A 15839-nucleotide genomic window follows, 5' to 3' on the forward strand; every position below is an offset into this window, starting at 1 on the left:
GCATGCGATCATTAGCAATGCGACTTCGGCGATCGGATGACACTCGGCTTCGGGGAAGACTCATTGAGCATGCCACTTCCAGCAATTGTTCTTCCACTGAGGCAATGTATACAATTGGCAAACAGGGGATAATCGATCCACTGATCGTGATCTCTCTTCCCGAGATCCTGGATTGCGATGCGACGAGATTATGTCCATGTAGAATAGCGTCATTCTACGAGCTTCTACAGCGTTATCGGCGTCCGCAGGTAGCTCAATTGAGAGGCTGAACTCTACAGCGCTCCCACCCCTTCCGCAACAATTTATCCATCCAATTGAGTCAACAATGGCTGTAAGTAGAAAGCAATTAATATCTTCGATCTCATGTTTTAATGACTCCACGCCGGTAACGCCGTCAACGTCTCGTGCTGGTCAGATCATCGTTGTCTGACGTCTCATACGTCACGTGGCACACAGTCTTTAAAAACCCTTCTGGTCTGCCCCTCATTGCCCCTCCATCCACCCCGCCGATGACTCTGCCCTGCTTTTAGCTCTTCAATCACCTACATACCGAAAAAAACAACAGCAATCATGTCCGAACAAGAAGCTCAAGCAGCTCAGGCAGCCGCCCCCGAGCCAGTTCAAGCACCCGAGGGTCAAGCTCCCCAAGAAGGTGAAGCAGCTGGCCCTTCGAAGAAGGCCCTCAAGAAGGCCGAGGCCAAGGCCAAGAAGGAAGCCCTCAAGGCTCAGCGCGCCGCTGAACTCGCCGCCCAACAAGCCGCCGCCAAGCTCAGCCTCGCCGACGACCCTGCCAAGGACAGCTACGGAAACAAGCAGGTCACCAGAGCCTCCTTCAGTGAGGATGCCGAGGAGGTCGAGATCCGAAACCTTGACGAGTCGTACAATGGAAAGACCGTCATCGTCCGCGCTTGGCTCCAGAACTCCCGTGTTCAAAGTGCCAAAATGGGCTTTATTGAGCTGCGAAAGGGTGGAAACTGGGATATTCAGGGTGTGATCATGGCTTCTGAACAGGAGCCTGTTGTCAGCAAGCCCATGGTCAAGTGGATCACCAACATCAGCCCTGAGAGTTTCGTTGCTGTTGAGGCTAAGGTCAAGCAGCCTCTCGAGCCTGTCAAGAGCTGCCGTGTTTCCACTCTTGAGCTTCACATTACCAAGTGCTACGTTCTTGCTCCTGCTCCTGCTGTGCTGGGTATGACTCTTGAGGCTGCTAGCCAGCCTATTGTCAACTTCAGCGATGAGAGCAAGGCTGGTGAGGAGGCTGAGAAGGAGAAGGCTGAGAACACCTCTACTGTTCCCTCTGCTAGCATGTTGACCCATCTCGACAACATTGCCATGCACAAGCGAACTCCCGTCCAGCAGGCCATTGCTGTAAGTTGCCCAACAACGACCAATTGAGCTTTCCTGACACAAATTTCTAGGACATCCGTATCGAAGTCAAGCGCCTTTTCCGCAACTACCTCGAGCCCCGTCACTTCAAGGAATTCGAGCCTCCCTGCCTTATCGGTGCCGCCTCCGAGGGTGGTGGTAACGTCTTCCGACTGCCCTACTTCGGAGAGGAGGCTTTCCTCGCCCAATCGCCCCAGTTCTACAAGCAGTTCGAGATTGCCGGTGGTCGCGAGCGTGTTTTCAGCTCTGGCCCCGTTTTCCGTGCTGAGAACTCCAACACTCCTAGACATATGACTGAGTTCACTGGTCTTGATCTGGAGATGGAGATCAAGGACTCTTACCTTGAGGTTCTTGATGTTCTTGAGGGTGTCCTTCTGTCCATTCTCCGTGGTATTCACGGTAAGTAATTCCACATGCTGAATATTCGACATCACAGGATCTTTGAACAACAGCTAATCACTTTCGCAGAGCGCTGCGCTACCGAGATCGAGACCGTCCGATCGGCCTACGCCTCCGAGCCCCTCCTCCTCCCCGAGCCCGGTAAGGAAGTCCGTCTCACCTTCGCCGAAGCCCAAAAGCTCCTCCGCGAGGAAGGCCCCGCCGAATTCGCCAACGTCCGCGACGATGAAGACATGAGCACACCCCAAGAAAAGGCCCTCGGTGAAGTCGTCCGCAAGAAGTACAACACCGACTTCTACGTCATCGACAAGTTCCCCGAGACCGCCCGACCCTTCTACGCCAAGCTCGACGACGACGCCAACAACACAGTCGGCGACGGCGTCCGCGTAACAAACGCTTTCGACATGTTCATCCGTGGCCAGGAGGTCCTCTCCGGTGGACAGCGTATCCACAACCCTGATGAGCTTGAGGAGCGTATCAAGGCCAAGGGTGTTGATCCCAAGTCTGATGGTATTAAGGAGTACCTTGCTGTTTTCCGACAGGTTGGTGTTCCTGCTCACGGTGGTGGTGGTTTCGGTCTTGACCGTATTGTTGCTTGGGCTTTGGCTTTGCCTAGTGTTCACCTTGCTGCTTACTACCCCCGTACTCCCAAGCGACTTGCGCCATAAGGTGGTTGCATTGGTTTTGTAGGTCGTGTAGAGGTTGGGTCGTATGGTAGTGGAAAAGTTGGGCCATCATAGCGCAAAGGTCATTTTAGAAAGATAGCTGTTTAAATATTGTAAACATTTGAAGTCATCGAGGAGACTGAAAGTTGTATATGATGTGCCTGGACTGCCCAGCGTCATGCTTCTGCTAGCGGGGTCGTCCCTTGAAGTGAGATATAGCCATGCTGTCCTCCAGGGCAGCAATTGTCCATGTTTGATAGACCGCATTTCTGGCCTTGTGGGCGAAGATAAGCTATGGTCCGAGAGTGAAACATGTTTTGGGAGAGGAATTGTCCTCCTGCCTCTATTATTGGTTACCAAAGTATCCATCCTCGCTCAACATTCACCATCCCAACAATCGCAGCCATCAATCGTTCTTCCAAACTATCGCATACATATTCCATTGCCACCGACAAATTTTTAAGCTTAAATGATGAAGCCAATGTTGCAATGGCTTCGCCAAGTACATAATCCCAATATATCGCATTTCCTTTCCTCAGCTCTATTTCCACATCCCACCCTCAAACTGAAACATCACCAATCACGATCGTCAATGTCTCAAGGGAGGATGTCCCTTCACAAGCCCGGAATGCGCACAGGGGCTCCATTCCAGAATGTACGGAATACCTAAATTTCAGGGTCATCCCTTGCGTATAGCGCTTTCAGCCCTTATATGGCACCCAGGGTCTGTCTTGCTTTGCGATCAGTGCCGTCTTTTTTCTCCAAGCTGACCGTTTTCTTCGCGCTGGTCGAACTCGTGCGAATTGAGTCGTGAAAATGGTCGTCGTTTCAGGCTCCCCGTGGGCCAGAAAGGTCGCATTGATCGTCATCTCAATTAACCTCATCTTCTGGTGGTGGTGCTTCTCCGTTCCTTCATCAGACGATCTCACACCTCCGAAACCATCGCGCTTCGAAACGGATCAATTACCAGACCTACCCGACGCCAAAGAACTCGCCGAACAAGAAGCTGCGAAACTAGCAAAGGCTGAAAAAGCTGCAAAGGAAGCGAGAGAAGCAGCTGATCCGAAAGTCGGCAAAGATGGCATGAAGATCTATCGCTCTTGGAGTAACTTTGAGGTTATCCGACCGAAGAACGACAAGACCTTTTTGTTTCGTCGCTTCAAAAGCTCCCCGCATAAACCGCCGCATATGGAATGGAATCCCAACGGTGGTGGACTTTCGAAGGGTTATGTGTTTATCACGCCGCAGTCTACAGGGGAGGATAAAGGTCTTGTGCAAGCTGCCAGCTTTATCATGAAGCAGAATGCGGAGCTTGTCTATGCCCATGATGAAGCTCCGTTTGACTTGGAAGGCCTGCGCGTGCAGAACGTCAACAATGAACAATTACTCACGCTGTGGCGCGGCACGCGAAAGGGCTCGCATGGATTTGGCCAGGTGCTTATTATGAACAGCCAGTACGAGAAGACAATTATTCATCTCGACGCTATCATCAGCAATAAGTTTGGGAAGAAGTTCAAGGGCCAACTGGACTTTCATGAGCAGGAGTTGACGACGAGGGGAACGATTCTGGTTACGGCGTATAATACCACGGCGTATAATCTTACCCAGATGGGAGGAACGGCGGAGGGTTGGGTTTCGGATTCGATGTTCTTTGAGATTGATATTGAGACGGAGGAGATTTTGTTCAGTTGGAGTTCGCTCGATCATTTCTGGCCCGAGGATTCTATGCTGCCGCTTATTACAGAGTCTGGCAACGGCTCAGCTACGACGCCATACGACTTCTTCAATCTCAACTCTGTCCAAGCCGTCAACCACGATTCGTTCCTGATCAGCAGTCGGAACTTTTGGTCTGTGTATCTCATCTCGCGATCGAATGGTAAAGTGCTCTGGGAACTGAGGGGGAATACGAAGGGTGGAAGTTTCGGTCGTATACCACCCCATGGACGATTCCGATGGCAGAACCATGTCCGGGCGTTGGAAGCTGATAATAAACATGTGATCATGAGCATGTTTGACAATCACAACAGTCCTGAGGACTTTGGACAGACGAATTCGCGAGGATTGGTGCTCAAGGTCAACTTGCCGCCTAAACCGAACGAAAGGCCCGAGGTTCTACTCATTACCTCACCCGACCGTACAAAGGTCTCTACTCAAGATGGAAGTTTCCAATGGGGTCTCAGCAACGGTAACTCCTTCATGAGCTGGGGCGCTGGCGGCGTCGTCCACGAGTACGGTCCAGCAGGCGGCCAAGATCTCCGCTGGCAAGCGCGCTTCGGCCACGACGAAACAGTCCGTAGCTACCGCGCCTTCAAAGACGTCTGGACTGGCACACCCATGTCCTGGCCGCCCGCTCTGGTCCTCGAAAAGACCGAAGATTCTGTCCTTGGCTACGTATCCTGGAACGGCGCGACAGACATAGAATCGTACAACGTATACGATTACGAACCCGGCAGTCCAGCCACGCCACTTGGTAACGCAACAGCGTTTGGCTTCGAGACGGGTTTTGATCTAGGAAGCAAGTTCAATGAGACGAGCTGTATTCTGGTAGCGGCTGTGAGGGATGGTCAGGAGGTTAGACAGTCGAATGTGGGGTGTTTGCAGGGGAGGACTTTCGTTAGTACGTTTGTTGATTCGAATGGGATGGCGCAAGGAGACAGTGTTATTGGGGGGAGCTTTGTTCAGAAGGTTATGCGTTTGTTTGGCGCTCGGGAAGGTTTCAGTACTGATATGGATGAATGATTTGTGTTTTGAGCGATGGATTGGACGTATGGGACTTGCTTATAGAATGGACTTTACTAATGAATGACTGCATCAATTTATTGTTATACAACGATTGTACTCTATCGCGATAATCTAGTAACTGACAAAGGAAACTGACTGTGCTTGACTGCCTCGAGAGGCGACTGCATGTTCCAACACTCTCCCAGCCCAACCACTACCGTCGGAAAGGCTCATACTGTCCAGTCTGAGGGTTATATATACTAACCACACTAGAACCCGAACTCAAAGACGGATTAAAACTCTTATTCGTTCTATTCGTCCTCGGCCGCTGATGCATCATCGTTGGCGGTCTCCGCTGCTGATAGTAATGCATAGGAGGCGGATACTGTATATAAGACTGACTCCGATACTGACTCTTAGGATGATGAAAGTACGGTCCCCGATTCCTCAAATTCGCATGCGAAGGAAGGAACGGTGGCGGTGGTATGTACCGTGGTGGTTGATACATCACAGGCTTCGAGGGTGTAACGATGACAGTCTCAACGTCCCGCAAGTCATCCTTCGATATACCAGCCAATTGTCTAGGATGAAAAATATTGAGAAGAGCGGCCACGATAAACATTGATCCTGCATCGAAGACGTAAAAGTAGATCTCGGTGCTTTGAAGCACGCCGAGGGGACCGGTAGCGTATTCGATTACGCGGTAGATAGATCTGATGAGAATAAAACCGCAGCAGAGGTAAAGAACGATAATCCAGCGCTTCCAGGGCATTGTTAGATCTGTGCTCTGGCGAGTTGGTGCCTCAATGACACGGCTGTGGACGATATGAAGAACGGAAGTGAAGAAGCCGAAGAAGTAAATCTGGAATGAAAGGCCGCTCACGATGATGAGTTGAGCTGTCCGTTGTTGAGAAACCAATGTGGCATCGACAAGATATGCAGCACCTTTCGCAAGATTAGCACAAGGCTTAGTGTGTTGAGGGAGTGATTTACCTGTAAGTTGTGCCGCGAGCGAAACCAAATCGCAAAAGATGAATACTTTGGGCAAAACCTTGACTGGAACAAGAGAATGAATATCCGCGTCCAAAGCAATGATGATCTTGCTCAACATCATATAGATACTAGCAGCCATACAGGCTGGACCGAGAAGCAGAGCAAAGGTTTGGATTGCGTAGGGAAGGGTGGAGGTTCTGGTTGATAGAGCTCGACAAGCATATCCAGCAGCCTCAACTGCACACCAGTTAGCAATATGATCTGCAGAATTGTACTTCTAATCAAAGTATAGAATCTTCAGTTCTCTTGAAGGGCTACTTACCGGAACAGCCAAAAAAGAACGGAATGAAAAACCAAGTCCTACATCTCAAAATCTGCAAAAGACAAACCAAGGACGCAGAAAAAACCAAACCAAGCGCTACAAGCGCTACTATAAAGGAGGGATCATAATGGTACAGCTGTGCCGCTGCCATCGTGACAGACCTTTGTCAAGGCCAGTAGAATAAGGAGGGACGTCAGAGTTGGGTGAAAGAGAGAGACATTTTTGGATTGAGACAGATGGGTCGGCAGGATGTTTTGTCTCGGGATGAGATGGGGCCATGACGACGAGGTTTCGAGGAATAATTGAAGTCTAGGCTTCTAGAGAGACGGATTTGGATAGTGAGGGGATATAATTAGATTTGATGAGGTTTCCTTGGTCGTGGTTTGGATGTGATGTTTGCGGAAGACGCTGTTTGCGGTGTATCCACAAGCTGGATGCAGTTTTTCTGCACCACATTTAGTCATAATAAGACAAAGACTAAAGAGGGGAATCGATAACAAAGCTGCATTTGGCAGATAATCATGTGGTTTACAACGGCTGTACCTGAACCGGCGTTGTTGGTTCCTGGATTTGTGGGGTTGGTGGTGTAGATCTGAGATATGTCTTGTTTGGGTGGATATATTGGGTTTAGGTTCGATTTGACGGCCAGGAACACTGAATATAGATAGTATCATGATTCTAGATCGGATCTCGGCACTCCACTGAAGGAACATGGGCCTCACTGAGTGTTCCTTGGTAGTTTTGGAAGGCGGTAGATTGGTAGGTGACTTTGGTGGAAGTTTGGCAAGCAACAACCAGACAAGCACTCCAATCTCTTGTTATCTACTTCGAGTACCATTCTACTGTAGTACTTACTTCAATAATAATATAAAGATTGTCTATCTATGGATTCAGGCAGATTTGACATCAGTCGTTTACGAAACTTTGCGCTTCTGAGGGAAGCAAAACGGTATGTCTTATGTCTTGCAAATCAGTTCTTTCTGGATAGAAACATGATTCTTCTGGGCAAGACTGTAGATGAAATCCACTCTGTCTAGAGATACTAAAGATAGATGACCAGACCTGGCCTCGTATTTTCTGCGAGACATAAATTCGAACTTGTGGCGAAGCCGCTTGATAATAGATCATTTGACCACAACTTGAATGAGAACTCGGACTTTATAACTGGCTAATTGCGACTGAAGTTGGATTTCTGCATGTAAAGCAGCTGGATGAATCATCAGAATGAGCTTTGCGGACTCTGGTCCCGTTTAATGAAGCCCGCTTACTGTGGGAGCAACAAGCCCCATTTAGAGACTGACAGGGACCAGTCTTTTAATCGCCGCTTACTCCCCTTGTAACCTTGGATTGTCAGGGGTTTGAGTTCTCATCAGCGGCACGGTAGTTGATCTAGATCTGCCGCGTCTTCGAACATCAAATCAGGATGGTCTAGATTATTGTGAAGTGTATCTCAATGTCAACGACAAGCCATCATGCTCTAATATTAAGAACAATACTGAGCATCACTAATTGATATTGGAAAGCAGTGAATGGTTGTGGGTGTTGAGCGTATTGTTACTCAAACCTAATCAGGCTCGCCAGCCACGATGACGTCCTCACGTGCTGCCTTGCCTTGTTCACACTCACAGCCTACTTCCAAACATCACTAATACACCCTCAAAAACAACATTAACTTACCTCACCGATAAGATATTGACAGCTGAAATGACAAGAGTTCATATCCTCCGCCATGGCCAAGCCCTTCACAAGTAACCCATCATCCTCTCTCAGCTGACCTAAAAGCTGACAGCAGCAGCATAGAAAGAGGCTATCCCCACCGCGACCCTCCCCTCACAGACCTGGGCACCCGCCAAGCCAAAAACGTCCAACAAACCCTCAAAGTCAAACCAGACTTGATAATCGTATCACCAATGACAAGAACTATTCAAACAATGTACATAGTCTTCCGATACCTACTCATCTCAAAGAAGGTAGAGATTCAAGTCTGGCCTGACTTGCGAGAAGCACACGACGCGACTTGTAATAAAGGTGTAGGAAAAAAAGATTTGGAAACAAAATTCCCAGGATTGAACTTTGGGAGTTGTCCTGAGGAGTGGGACTTTTCGCCGCATTGCACGGATGATGCGACGGTGCGAGCCGAGAGGGTGAGATGCAGGGTTGGGGAGATTGCGAGGGAGGGGAGGTATAAGGATGTAGTACTCGTTACGCATCGCGGATTCGCTGCGTTTATGGTGCAGGGCGACAGATTCAGTGTGTGCGGTAAGCAAGACTCAAATCACATGTGAATGTTGACTAATGGTGTAGAATACCGATCTTACCGATTCGCCGAAGCTGATGAGGTTGAGAAGAACAGACACGGAATTAACGTGGATTCAGGGCTGAAACAGGACTTTGGACCTACGCTATTGATGCCTTTGGCCGAAGAGTCAAAACGTTAGCAGTCTAAAGAGTCCAGAATCATCCCGACTTTTGAGGCTGATGCCAAGGTTTACGTCGATCAATTTGGGGTCCGGGGTAAGATCGACGATTGGACAAGGTTGTATTAGTGATGTCGTCTCAGTCAGCTTTTGGTATTCAGCAGTTTGGTAATCCAATCACTAGTGAAGCGAATGCTACTTTACGCGTCACTGGACTGATGATACTGGTTGACTACGTATGTAATACCACCGTCCATCCCACGTATTCCAAATGGAAACATGCTCCGTTATCAGTTCTCACATTCAACATCATGACGAGTTGAAACGGAGTAAAGCTCCGCTGAATGCTAAACAGTTAGATTCGGTTTGAGATTCAGTAAACATCTTGAAAATCAGCTATTGGCCAAACAAGTGTGGAACTATCCTCGAGTTTAAAATAAAAACGAAGTCCGGTGAACCAAACCTCACGAGCCGTTGACACTAACCAAGCCATCAACAGAAGACTGGCAAATGATAAACAAGATCCCTGCAAGTGGCGGTGTAATTTGGCTGAGCCGAAGTGCTGGGCTGGGCTGAGTGAGCCTACACTCTATTTACGTAGCCTATCGTCAGCCAATGACTCTATCCATGTCAGCACTAGGATGATGCTAGTGCTCACCTGTTCGGCATCGCGGCAGCTGAGTTGGAATAATGTTTTGGACTACTGACATGCTTAAATAAAGCTTACCCTCCCGCTTTGTTTCTTTGTTTCATCAGTTCTTTTCTGGTCACATTGAAGGAAATCACATACTGGACACCAATTATTTGAGATCAGATCTATCCATCCAATATGATCTCACCACGTCCCCTCCTCTACGTCGCCCTCGGGCTTCTCATGATTGTCGCTATCATCGAACTATCATTCATCTCTGCAATGGTAGGCTGGCTTCACGGTACAGCCAGCGGAACCTTTACGTTCAGATACCGCAACACAGAACATTCTATGAAAGGAGAACCAGCAAATCTCATAACCGACCAAGGCCACACAGCCAACGGTGCCGCAGGGACAGCTTTTGTTGTCATCGGTCTAGGAGGAATCATTGCACTCTTCCTTCGCAACAGACATAACCCTGGAAAGTTCAGTCGCTTGTTCTACAACACTTGGCTCGTCTTCAACGTCCTGAGTCTACTCCTCGTCCTTACAGCACTTATTTATACCTTTGTGGTTACAAACCAACACGATGATCAGGATATCGTTCCCGGCTTTGCTGCGCAGTTGGAACCCGGGCAGAAATATCCCCTCGAGTCGTGGACGCCGCAGAATTGGTTCGCGGCGATGTTGGATTTGAACCTTACTAGCGACAATGAGAGGAGCGATATTGAGAAGCACTTGAGGATCATGAGAGGATGGCAGTACAATCTCATTCCTTTCTTTATTATTCATCTTGTTGAGACGGCACTGGCTCTTTGGGATGGCATGCAACGACGAAGGGAACCCATGCCCATGTATGCGCCTACAAAGCATGATGTCTAGACTATGGATTCGTTGGTGGAGATTATTGGATACAGCTTCCCTCGGCATAAAATGTATTAGAGGCATAGTTTAATGACACATGGCAAGGCCAATTTACCTTCTCAATTCGGTCACCGTGATTACAAATCCAATGTCAATTTGAGGGCGTACGTGACTCACGCTTTCAGCTGCGGGACTTATACGAAAACCAGCGGGGCTAACTTCAGCCTCACCACCATAAAAACCAACCCCAACTCACGATCTTCCTCTCAAACTCCATTCACAATCACACCAAATTGCTTCCAAAATGACATACTCACTCTTCATCGGCAACAAACGCTACTCCTCCTGGTCAATGCGACCATGGGTTCTCCTCAACGCCCTCGACATTCCTTTTGAAGAAAAGCTCAACCTCTTCAAACCCGGCATCCGTCAACCCGAGTTCCTCGCCTTTTCACCATCTGGAAAAGTCCCTTGTCTTCATGACTCCGAAACTTCCATCGTTGTGTGGGATTCACTTGCTATTTGTGAATACATCGCGGAGACATATCCTGAGGCTTGGCCAAAGGATGTTGCGGCGCGTGCTTTTGCCAGATGTGCCGCTGCGGAGATGCACTCTGGTTTCAACGCCATTCGCGATGAGTGTTCCATGAACGTCGCTCTACGCATTGAAATGGCAGGCATCAGTGAGGCGCTGCAGAGGGATGTTGACCGTTTTACCGCGCTTTTTGAAGAGGGAATCGAGAAGTTTGGAGGGCCTTGGTTGGCGGGTGAGAAGTTTACTATTGTGGATGCTATGTATGCTCCTATTGCGTCCAGGTTCAAGACGTACGGGATTGAGGTGAGTGGAAAGGCGAGGGAGTATGTTGAGAGGTTGTTTGAGCATGATGCTGTGCAGGAGTGGGTGAAGGGTGGGATTGCCGAGACGAGCAGGGAGCCTATGCATGAGGAGGATTGTTTGAGGGGACGAAAGTTGCTTAAGGATTTGACCAAGGAGTAACAGTCACAACAATGGACTATATATCTCCAAATCCAACACCTTTGAAATGAGCTATCTATATCCAGGACTAACTGATCTAGTACGGCCACTTGAAAGAAGTAGAAATGTTAACAGACCAAGGCTCACCCTCCGTCAAACTCTCAACCCGTCCCAGCAAATGCTCCAACTGTCTAAACGCAGCCGGCGGCGCATACTGCGGCACCATATGTCCACTTGTCTTAACAGTAGCAAGCGTAAATCCCCTCTCACTATGAACTTCACCCTGCACACTGCCACCCGCCCAATTCTCCACATTCATAGCAGTATTGTTAATAACAGGTACAACAAACTCCTCACTAGGCGCCTTCTGAAATCCTTGTTTTCCATTCCATGTCAGACCCTGGACTGCGAGTGCTGTGGTGTTGGATGTGATGATGTAGTCCGCTACGCCAGACCCAATAATGACGTTGTTGGTTTTTTCAACAAGGGTTTGGAACTTCCTTTCGTGCTCTGTTGGATCGTAGTGGGGTTCGTCGTTGATGAAGACGGGCCCGGAGCAGGATGTCCAGTTCTTTGGTGCGGCGGGTGCATGAATAGCTTTGCGGACTTCAGGAAGGTTGAAGTAGATCGTTGCTCCGGGAGGATTGTACTCAACGGATGGAAAACCGAGAATATCCCATAACACAGGACAAGTATCCTGAACATGATAAACGTTGAAGCAAGGATTAATGACAGGAATGATCTCATCGAAATGAGCCGTGATATCACATCCCTTGGTCTGAACTTTCTTCCACGGTTTCTTCGGAGGGGGATACGTCAAATGTTCCTCACGATACTTATCCAGTCCACACTTCTCATTATCCTTTTCAAGAATCTTCTTGTTCTTATCAGGAATAGCAAAAACACTCTCCCAGTGTCGAAAGAACGCTGGAAAAGCAGCTTTGTCAAGATGGAGGTCGTCAGCGTACGGCATAACAGGATCATAGTAAAGGGCACCCTGAACGTCGTAGTACTCTTTATCCTTCTTGTCAAGCATGGCTGCGCCGACGTAGGGGACGTAGACGCCTGCGTAGGATTCGCCTGTGACGAAGATTTTCTTGTTTTGGAGGGAGAATGTGTCAACAAGGTTTTTCCACCATTTTGTGAATTGGGCGGCTGTTTCGGTGTTGTTGTGGGCGGTTACGGGGCCGGTTGAGAAGCCTGTGCCAATAGGATATTCGACCCTGAGATGTTAGTATGAGTAGCTTGAGAGGGGAGGAGAGAATGTACCAGATGACGTTGGCGAGTTTATGCCATGACCAGGCGTTAGGAACGGGTTTGTATGTTCCGTACTGCCATTTAAAAGGGCCATTCTCCTGGATAAAGCCTGCGACCAGTCAGCCTTGTGCCGGCAAAAGAAGCAAGATAAATACCTTCTAGGGAGGAACATCCAGGTCCACCATTGAACCAAATAACGACATCGTCCTTCCCAGCAGGATTAACAGTTGGGAAGAACCAATAGAAGAATTTAGGATCTTTGGCGCCGTTCTTCTTCAAGTCAACTGGGATCTGTCCAGCGTAGCTTTCGCCGACGTCAAAGGAGACTTCAGGGATGTTCTTTGGTGAAACATAGTATGCTATTGATGTTAGTATGAGGCAGGGTCGTGTTGGATGGTAGACTTACGGGCTGTCTTGGAATTGTAGTATTGGGTATTTGCTGGTTTGTTTGTTCGTGTGTCGATAGCAGAGGCATTTGTCAAAGCGACAAAGCTCAAAGCCGCAAGAACCACTGTCTTCAAGCCCATCTTGTCCTATTCACCGAACTACGGAAGCAAAAGCAAATTGTTTTCCAAGCACATTAAGATAAATCAAGTGCTATCCAGTGGTATTTATCCAACGCGATCATGACCAGGGTATATGCCGATCAATACCATCAATCCTGTTTGTCACCGTCCTATAATGAGTCGACTGATCGCTTATCAGTCGGAACTTTTGACACCGACATCATCGAATACAAATGTTCCACAATCTAGTTCTGCAGTGCAACGTTGATCAGGTCGTGACAGGCAATCCGAGCGCGGATGTTCGGCATAGGATTTCTATGTGCCTTCCTAATGCGGTTGTTTGCGGGGCGGTCATCATAAGTTCTCTGCGGTGTTGTAACGACAAAGGATCTTTCGATAATCATTGCGATAAGGGCGTTAGACGAGAGGATTTATTTGACCGGTTGTTTAGTTCTGAATATTGGGTGAGCTAGTAGGATATGCTTAATCCTGTTTTATAGTTTGCTAAAGCTCTCCGTCAAATCTTAGATATCAACGTCAGAAATTATGTCTTGCGATGACTACTATGTAGGACGATTGAGTGTTTTGATAATATTTTAAAGGACTATTTGTTGCTTGCTAAGTCATGCTACCGGTTCACTACTCATCATTCTTAAGATCCGATCATTCCTACTGCGCCATCTGCAGACCACGAATAGCAATTCGAGCCCTGACAGTAACACCAGACCCAACATCAAACTCCTCCTCTCTAACCATACCCTGAGCACCGGAAACACTATTAAACGGAATATCAACACTTCCCTGCTGACTAGTACCATTCTGCAGCACCAGTCGGAAAGCAGAAGGGCTAGAAAGCTGCTCAGCAGTAATGGGGAAGCGGAAAGCAGTGTCGAACGAGGGGTTGAAGATGTCTGTGCCAGGAGAGTAGGACTTTACAGGAGTGACAAATTCTTTGTCGCCCCATACTACCTTTACGCTGGGCTTGAGTTCGTCGCGGTTACCGTTTAGACCGTTGACGCTGGCGATGAGAACGGTGGCTAGACCGCAGATTTCACCCTCGTTTTGGCTTTGGCTGGTAGAAATGCTGTTTGTTTCGCCGACGAAGTTGAAGAATTTACCATGGATAGTAACCTTGGTTTCGAGATGTTGGCCCTTGTGGGTAAGACCGAGGGTCTGGGTGCCCCTCTTCAGAAGAAGCTCCTTCACAGTGGTTGTAGCGATACCGATATCATCATCACCGCCAAGGTCTTCATCGTTGATATCAATGGTGATCTGCTGATCATAGTCCGTAACCAAGAAATCATGTGTCTCATTCCACTGAGGATCATGTTTGTTCTTGATAGTCGAAGTACGCCACTCGCCCTCCGCACCGACATTGACATCGCAGTAGCAGTCGGGAACATCCTTGATGATCTTCTGGAGAAGTTTCTTGGCTCCGCTCTTCTTCTCGCCTGTGATCTCGGTGGCGCCTTCGACGGTGAGACGTAGGACTCCGAGGTGAGGTTGGAAGGTCTTGAAGTAGTCATTGCTGTTGTCGAGTTTGACAAGGAAGCGGTTGGGGAGGACGGCCATGGAGGAGATTACGTTGAGGATGACTTTTCGAACGGTTCGGTCGATGATGGAGAAGTCGGCGATGTTGGCGGCGTCTGTGAAGTCGAGTTCGATGGATGGGGGGTTGATGAATGCGATTTGGGCGGCGCCGATCTATGCTGGTCAGTATGGGCAGTTTTCTTTGGCTTGGGTGGCATACCAAAGGCATCACGGTTGTAAGAGGGCACAGTAGCACCGAGAGTCTTCCACGAAGCTTAACATGCTCGATGCCCTGCAATCCTGGTCAGTATCTTGTGTTCACAGCTTCTGCAGCGAAGCAACTCACAATCTTGGGAGCCATGCTCCCATCAAGCTCAAAGTCGCACTGGCCATCCCAATCCAAGTTCATATCAAGCTTGATACCTTCCTGCGTGGTCTTGTGTACATCAACATGAGACAGCTTGAGGGGAACAGGTCCAAAGTCCACCTTGACAAACTTCAAGTTCGCCAGAGGACCAGGGAGCATCTGCTCCAGCATGGGCTCGACGGTGTCCTTGACGATCTTGCCGCCCGCGATATTGATGTTTGGCCATAGCTGGGCGATGATGTCGTTGAGGAAGCCTGGGGGTGTCAGCTCGGAGCTATGGTGGAGCGGGGAGCTTTCTTACCTGCGGACTCTGTGCCTCCGGAGGCAGTGAGAGTTTCTTTGAGAGAGGACATGTTGTTCATTTTGGGCGATAGTAAAAATGCAGAAGGTAAGAACGAAATAATAGAGGAGTGCTAATTGTAGGGAATTGGTAAATAAATACTGATGATGACGATGGAGCTGAAGCTGGAGCTTTCCATGTGTCGTCTGCGGGGTTTGACATGGTGCGACAGTCATTCAGCTGCATGGAAAGTCCAGAACATGGCTTGACGTCACTACAGGGGTGATTACCTGCTGGGTATCGCTACAGAGAAGCTATGAGTGGTAGATTAAAAAACGTGGTTGATGTTGATTGCTTTCTTATCAGGTTATGGTCCTGAACATCGTCACAGATCTTGCCAAGCTTGTGCCAACCTTATTTTCTCTAAAAATAATGGGCGGGTTACAGGGATTCTCAGGGAATCAGAGGTCGAGTGCATGTCATTGAGCCAAGGAATGGATACCTAAGCTGGGAATAACTGAGGGG

At 48.6% G+C, this 15839-nt stretch overlaps 8 protein-coding genes across 8 annotated transcripts; 5 read left to right on the forward strand and 3 right to left on the reverse strand.

The window, feature by feature from the left end:
• The first annotated feature begins 507 nt into the window (after positions 1 to 507).
• On the forward strand, positions 508 to 2640 carry B0J16DRAFT_349908 (uncharacterized protein). Its single transcript, XM_046128977.1, has 3 exons — positions 508 to 1368; positions 1419 to 1785; positions 1855 to 2640. The coding sequence occupies exons 1-3, from the start codon at positions 571 to 573 to the stop codon at positions 2451 to 2453; spliced, it is 1764 nt and encodes a 587-aa protein (XP_045977676.1). The 5' UTR covers positions 508 to 570; the 3' UTR covers positions 2454 to 2640.
• A 587-nt stretch (positions 2641 to 3227) lies between these two features.
• B0J16DRAFT_349910 (ASST-domain-containing protein) lies at positions 3228 to 5371 on the forward strand. Its single transcript, XM_046128978.1, has one exon. It carries the CDS (start codon positions 3267 to 3269, stop codon positions 5187 to 5189), a length of 1923 nt encoding a protein of 640 aa, XP_045977677.1. The 5' UTR covers positions 3228 to 3266; the 3' UTR covers positions 5190 to 5371.
• A 14-nt stretch (positions 5372 to 5385) lies between these two features.
• B0J16DRAFT_405762 (RTA1 like protein-domain-containing protein) lies at positions 5386 to 6832 on the reverse strand (the record flags this gene model as incomplete). Its single annotated transcript, XM_046132914.1, has 3 exons — positions 6577 to 6832; positions 6165 to 6401; positions 5386 to 6116 (listed from the first exon to the last, which is right to left on the reverse strand). Exons 1-3 carry the CDS (start codon positions 6635 to 6637, stop codon positions 5386 to 5388), a joined length of 1029 nt encoding a protein of 342 aa, XP_045977678.1. The 5' UTR covers positions 6638 to 6832.
• Positions 6833 to 8131: 1299 nt separating this feature from the next.
• B0J16DRAFT_349911 (histidine phosphatase superfamily) lies at positions 8132 to 9182 on the forward strand. Its single transcript, XM_046128979.1, has 3 exons — positions 8132 to 8234; positions 8282 to 8745; positions 8791 to 9182. The coding sequence occupies exons 1-3, from the start codon at positions 8191 to 8193 to the stop codon at positions 8922 to 8924; spliced, it is 642 nt and encodes a 213-aa protein (XP_045977679.1). The 5' UTR covers positions 8132 to 8190; the 3' UTR covers positions 8925 to 9182.
• A 488-nt stretch (positions 9183 to 9670) lies between these two features.
• B0J16DRAFT_349912 (uncharacterized protein) lies at positions 9671 to 10521 on the forward strand. Its single transcript, XM_046128980.1, has one exon. The coding sequence runs from the start codon at positions 9733 to 9735 to the stop codon at positions 10414 to 10416; it is 684 nt and encodes a 227-aa protein (XP_045977680.1). The 5' UTR covers positions 9671 to 9732; the 3' UTR covers positions 10417 to 10521.
• A 105-nt stretch (positions 10522 to 10626) lies between these two features.
• Positions 10627 to 11871, forward strand: B0J16DRAFT_349913 (thioredoxin-like protein). Its single transcript, XM_046128981.1, has one exon. The coding sequence runs from the start codon at positions 10703 to 10705 to the stop codon at positions 11393 to 11395; it is 693 nt and encodes a 230-aa protein (XP_045977681.1). The 5' UTR covers positions 10627 to 10702; the 3' UTR covers positions 11396 to 11871.
• On the reverse strand, positions 11408 to 13158 carry B0J16DRAFT_405766 (Alpha/Beta hydrolase protein; the record flags this gene model as incomplete). Its single annotated transcript, XM_046132915.1, has 4 exons — positions 11408 to 12597; positions 12644 to 12740; positions 12787 to 12990; positions 13038 to 13158. The coding sequence occupies 4 exons, from the start codon at positions 13156 to 13158 to the stop codon at positions 11472 to 11474; spliced, it is 1548 nt and encodes a 515-aa protein (XP_045977682.1). The 3' UTR covers positions 11408 to 11471.
• Positions 13159 to 13618: 460 nt separating this feature from the next.
• B0J16DRAFT_349916 (uncharacterized protein) lies at positions 13619 to 15727 on the reverse strand. The gene is made up of 4 exons (XM_046128982.1): positions 15336 to 15727; positions 15014 to 15288; positions 14888 to 14959; positions 13619 to 14841 (listed from the first exon to the last, which is right to left on the reverse strand). Exons 1-4 carry the CDS (start codon positions 15394 to 15396, stop codon positions 13807 to 13809), a joined length of 1443 nt encoding a protein of 480 aa, XP_045977683.1. The 5' UTR covers positions 15397 to 15727; the 3' UTR covers positions 13619 to 13806.
• Between the last annotated feature and the right edge of the window lie 112 nt (positions 15728 to 15839).

This window comes from Fusarium flagelliforme, assembly GCF_020744385.1.
Source record: "Fusarium flagelliforme strain FIESC 12 MPI-CAGE-AA-0113 chromosome Unknown B0J16scaffold_8, whole genome shotgun sequence".
In the NCBI taxonomy this organism is placed as follows: domain Eukaryota; kingdom Fungi; phylum Ascomycota; class Sordariomycetes; order Hypocreales; family Nectriaceae; genus Fusarium; species Fusarium flagelliforme.

Bases quoted from the DNA above. Each gene is read 5' to 3' on its own strand.
- B0J16DRAFT_349908 (XM_046128977.1), top strand. From the start codon at position 571: ATGTCCGAACAAGAAGCTCAAGCAGCTCAGGCAGCCGCCCCCGAGCCA. The intron at 1,369-1,418 runs GTAAGTTGCCCA...ACAAATTTCTAG, and splicing joins CCGTCCAGCAGGCCATTGCT to GACATCCGTATCGAAGTCAA. The intron at 1,786-1,854 runs GTAAGTAATTCC...TCACTTTCGCAG, and splicing joins CATTCTCCGTGGTATTCACG to AGCGCTGCGCTACCGAGATC.
- B0J16DRAFT_349910 (XM_046128978.1), top strand. From the start codon at position 3,267: ATGGTCGTCGTTTCAGGCTCCCCGTGGGCCAGAAAGGTCGCATTGATC.
- B0J16DRAFT_349911 (XM_046128979.1), top strand. From the start codon at position 8,191: ATGACAAGAGTTCATATCCTCCGCCATGGCCAAGCCCTTCACAA. The intron at 8,235-8,281 runs GTAACCCATCAT...TGACAGCAGCAG, and splicing joins CATGGCCAAGCCCTTCACAA to CATAGAAAGAGGCTATCCCC. The intron at 8,746-8,790 runs GTAAGCAAGACT...CTAATGGTGTAG, and splicing joins CGACAGATTCAGTGTGTGCG to AATACCGATCTTACCGATTC.
- B0J16DRAFT_349912 (XM_046128980.1), top strand. From the start codon at position 9,733: ATGATCTCACCACGTCCCCTCCTCTACGTCGCCCTCGGGCTTCTCATG.
- B0J16DRAFT_349913 (XM_046128981.1), top strand. From the start codon at position 10,703: ATGACATACTCACTCTTCATCGGCAACAAACGCTACTCCTCCTGGTCA.
- B0J16DRAFT_349916 (XM_046128982.1), bottom strand. From the start codon at position 15,396: ATGAACAACATGTCCTCTCTCAAAGAAACTCTCACTGCCTCCGGAGGC. The intron at 14,960-15,013 runs GTGAGTTGCTTC...CCAGGATTGCAG, and splicing joins GGAGCATGGCTCCCAAGATT to GGCATCGAGCATGTTAAGCT. The intron at 14,842-14,887 runs GTATGCCACCCA...TGACCAGCATAG, and splicing joins TTACAACCGTGATGCCTTTG to ATCGGCGCCGCCCAAATCGC.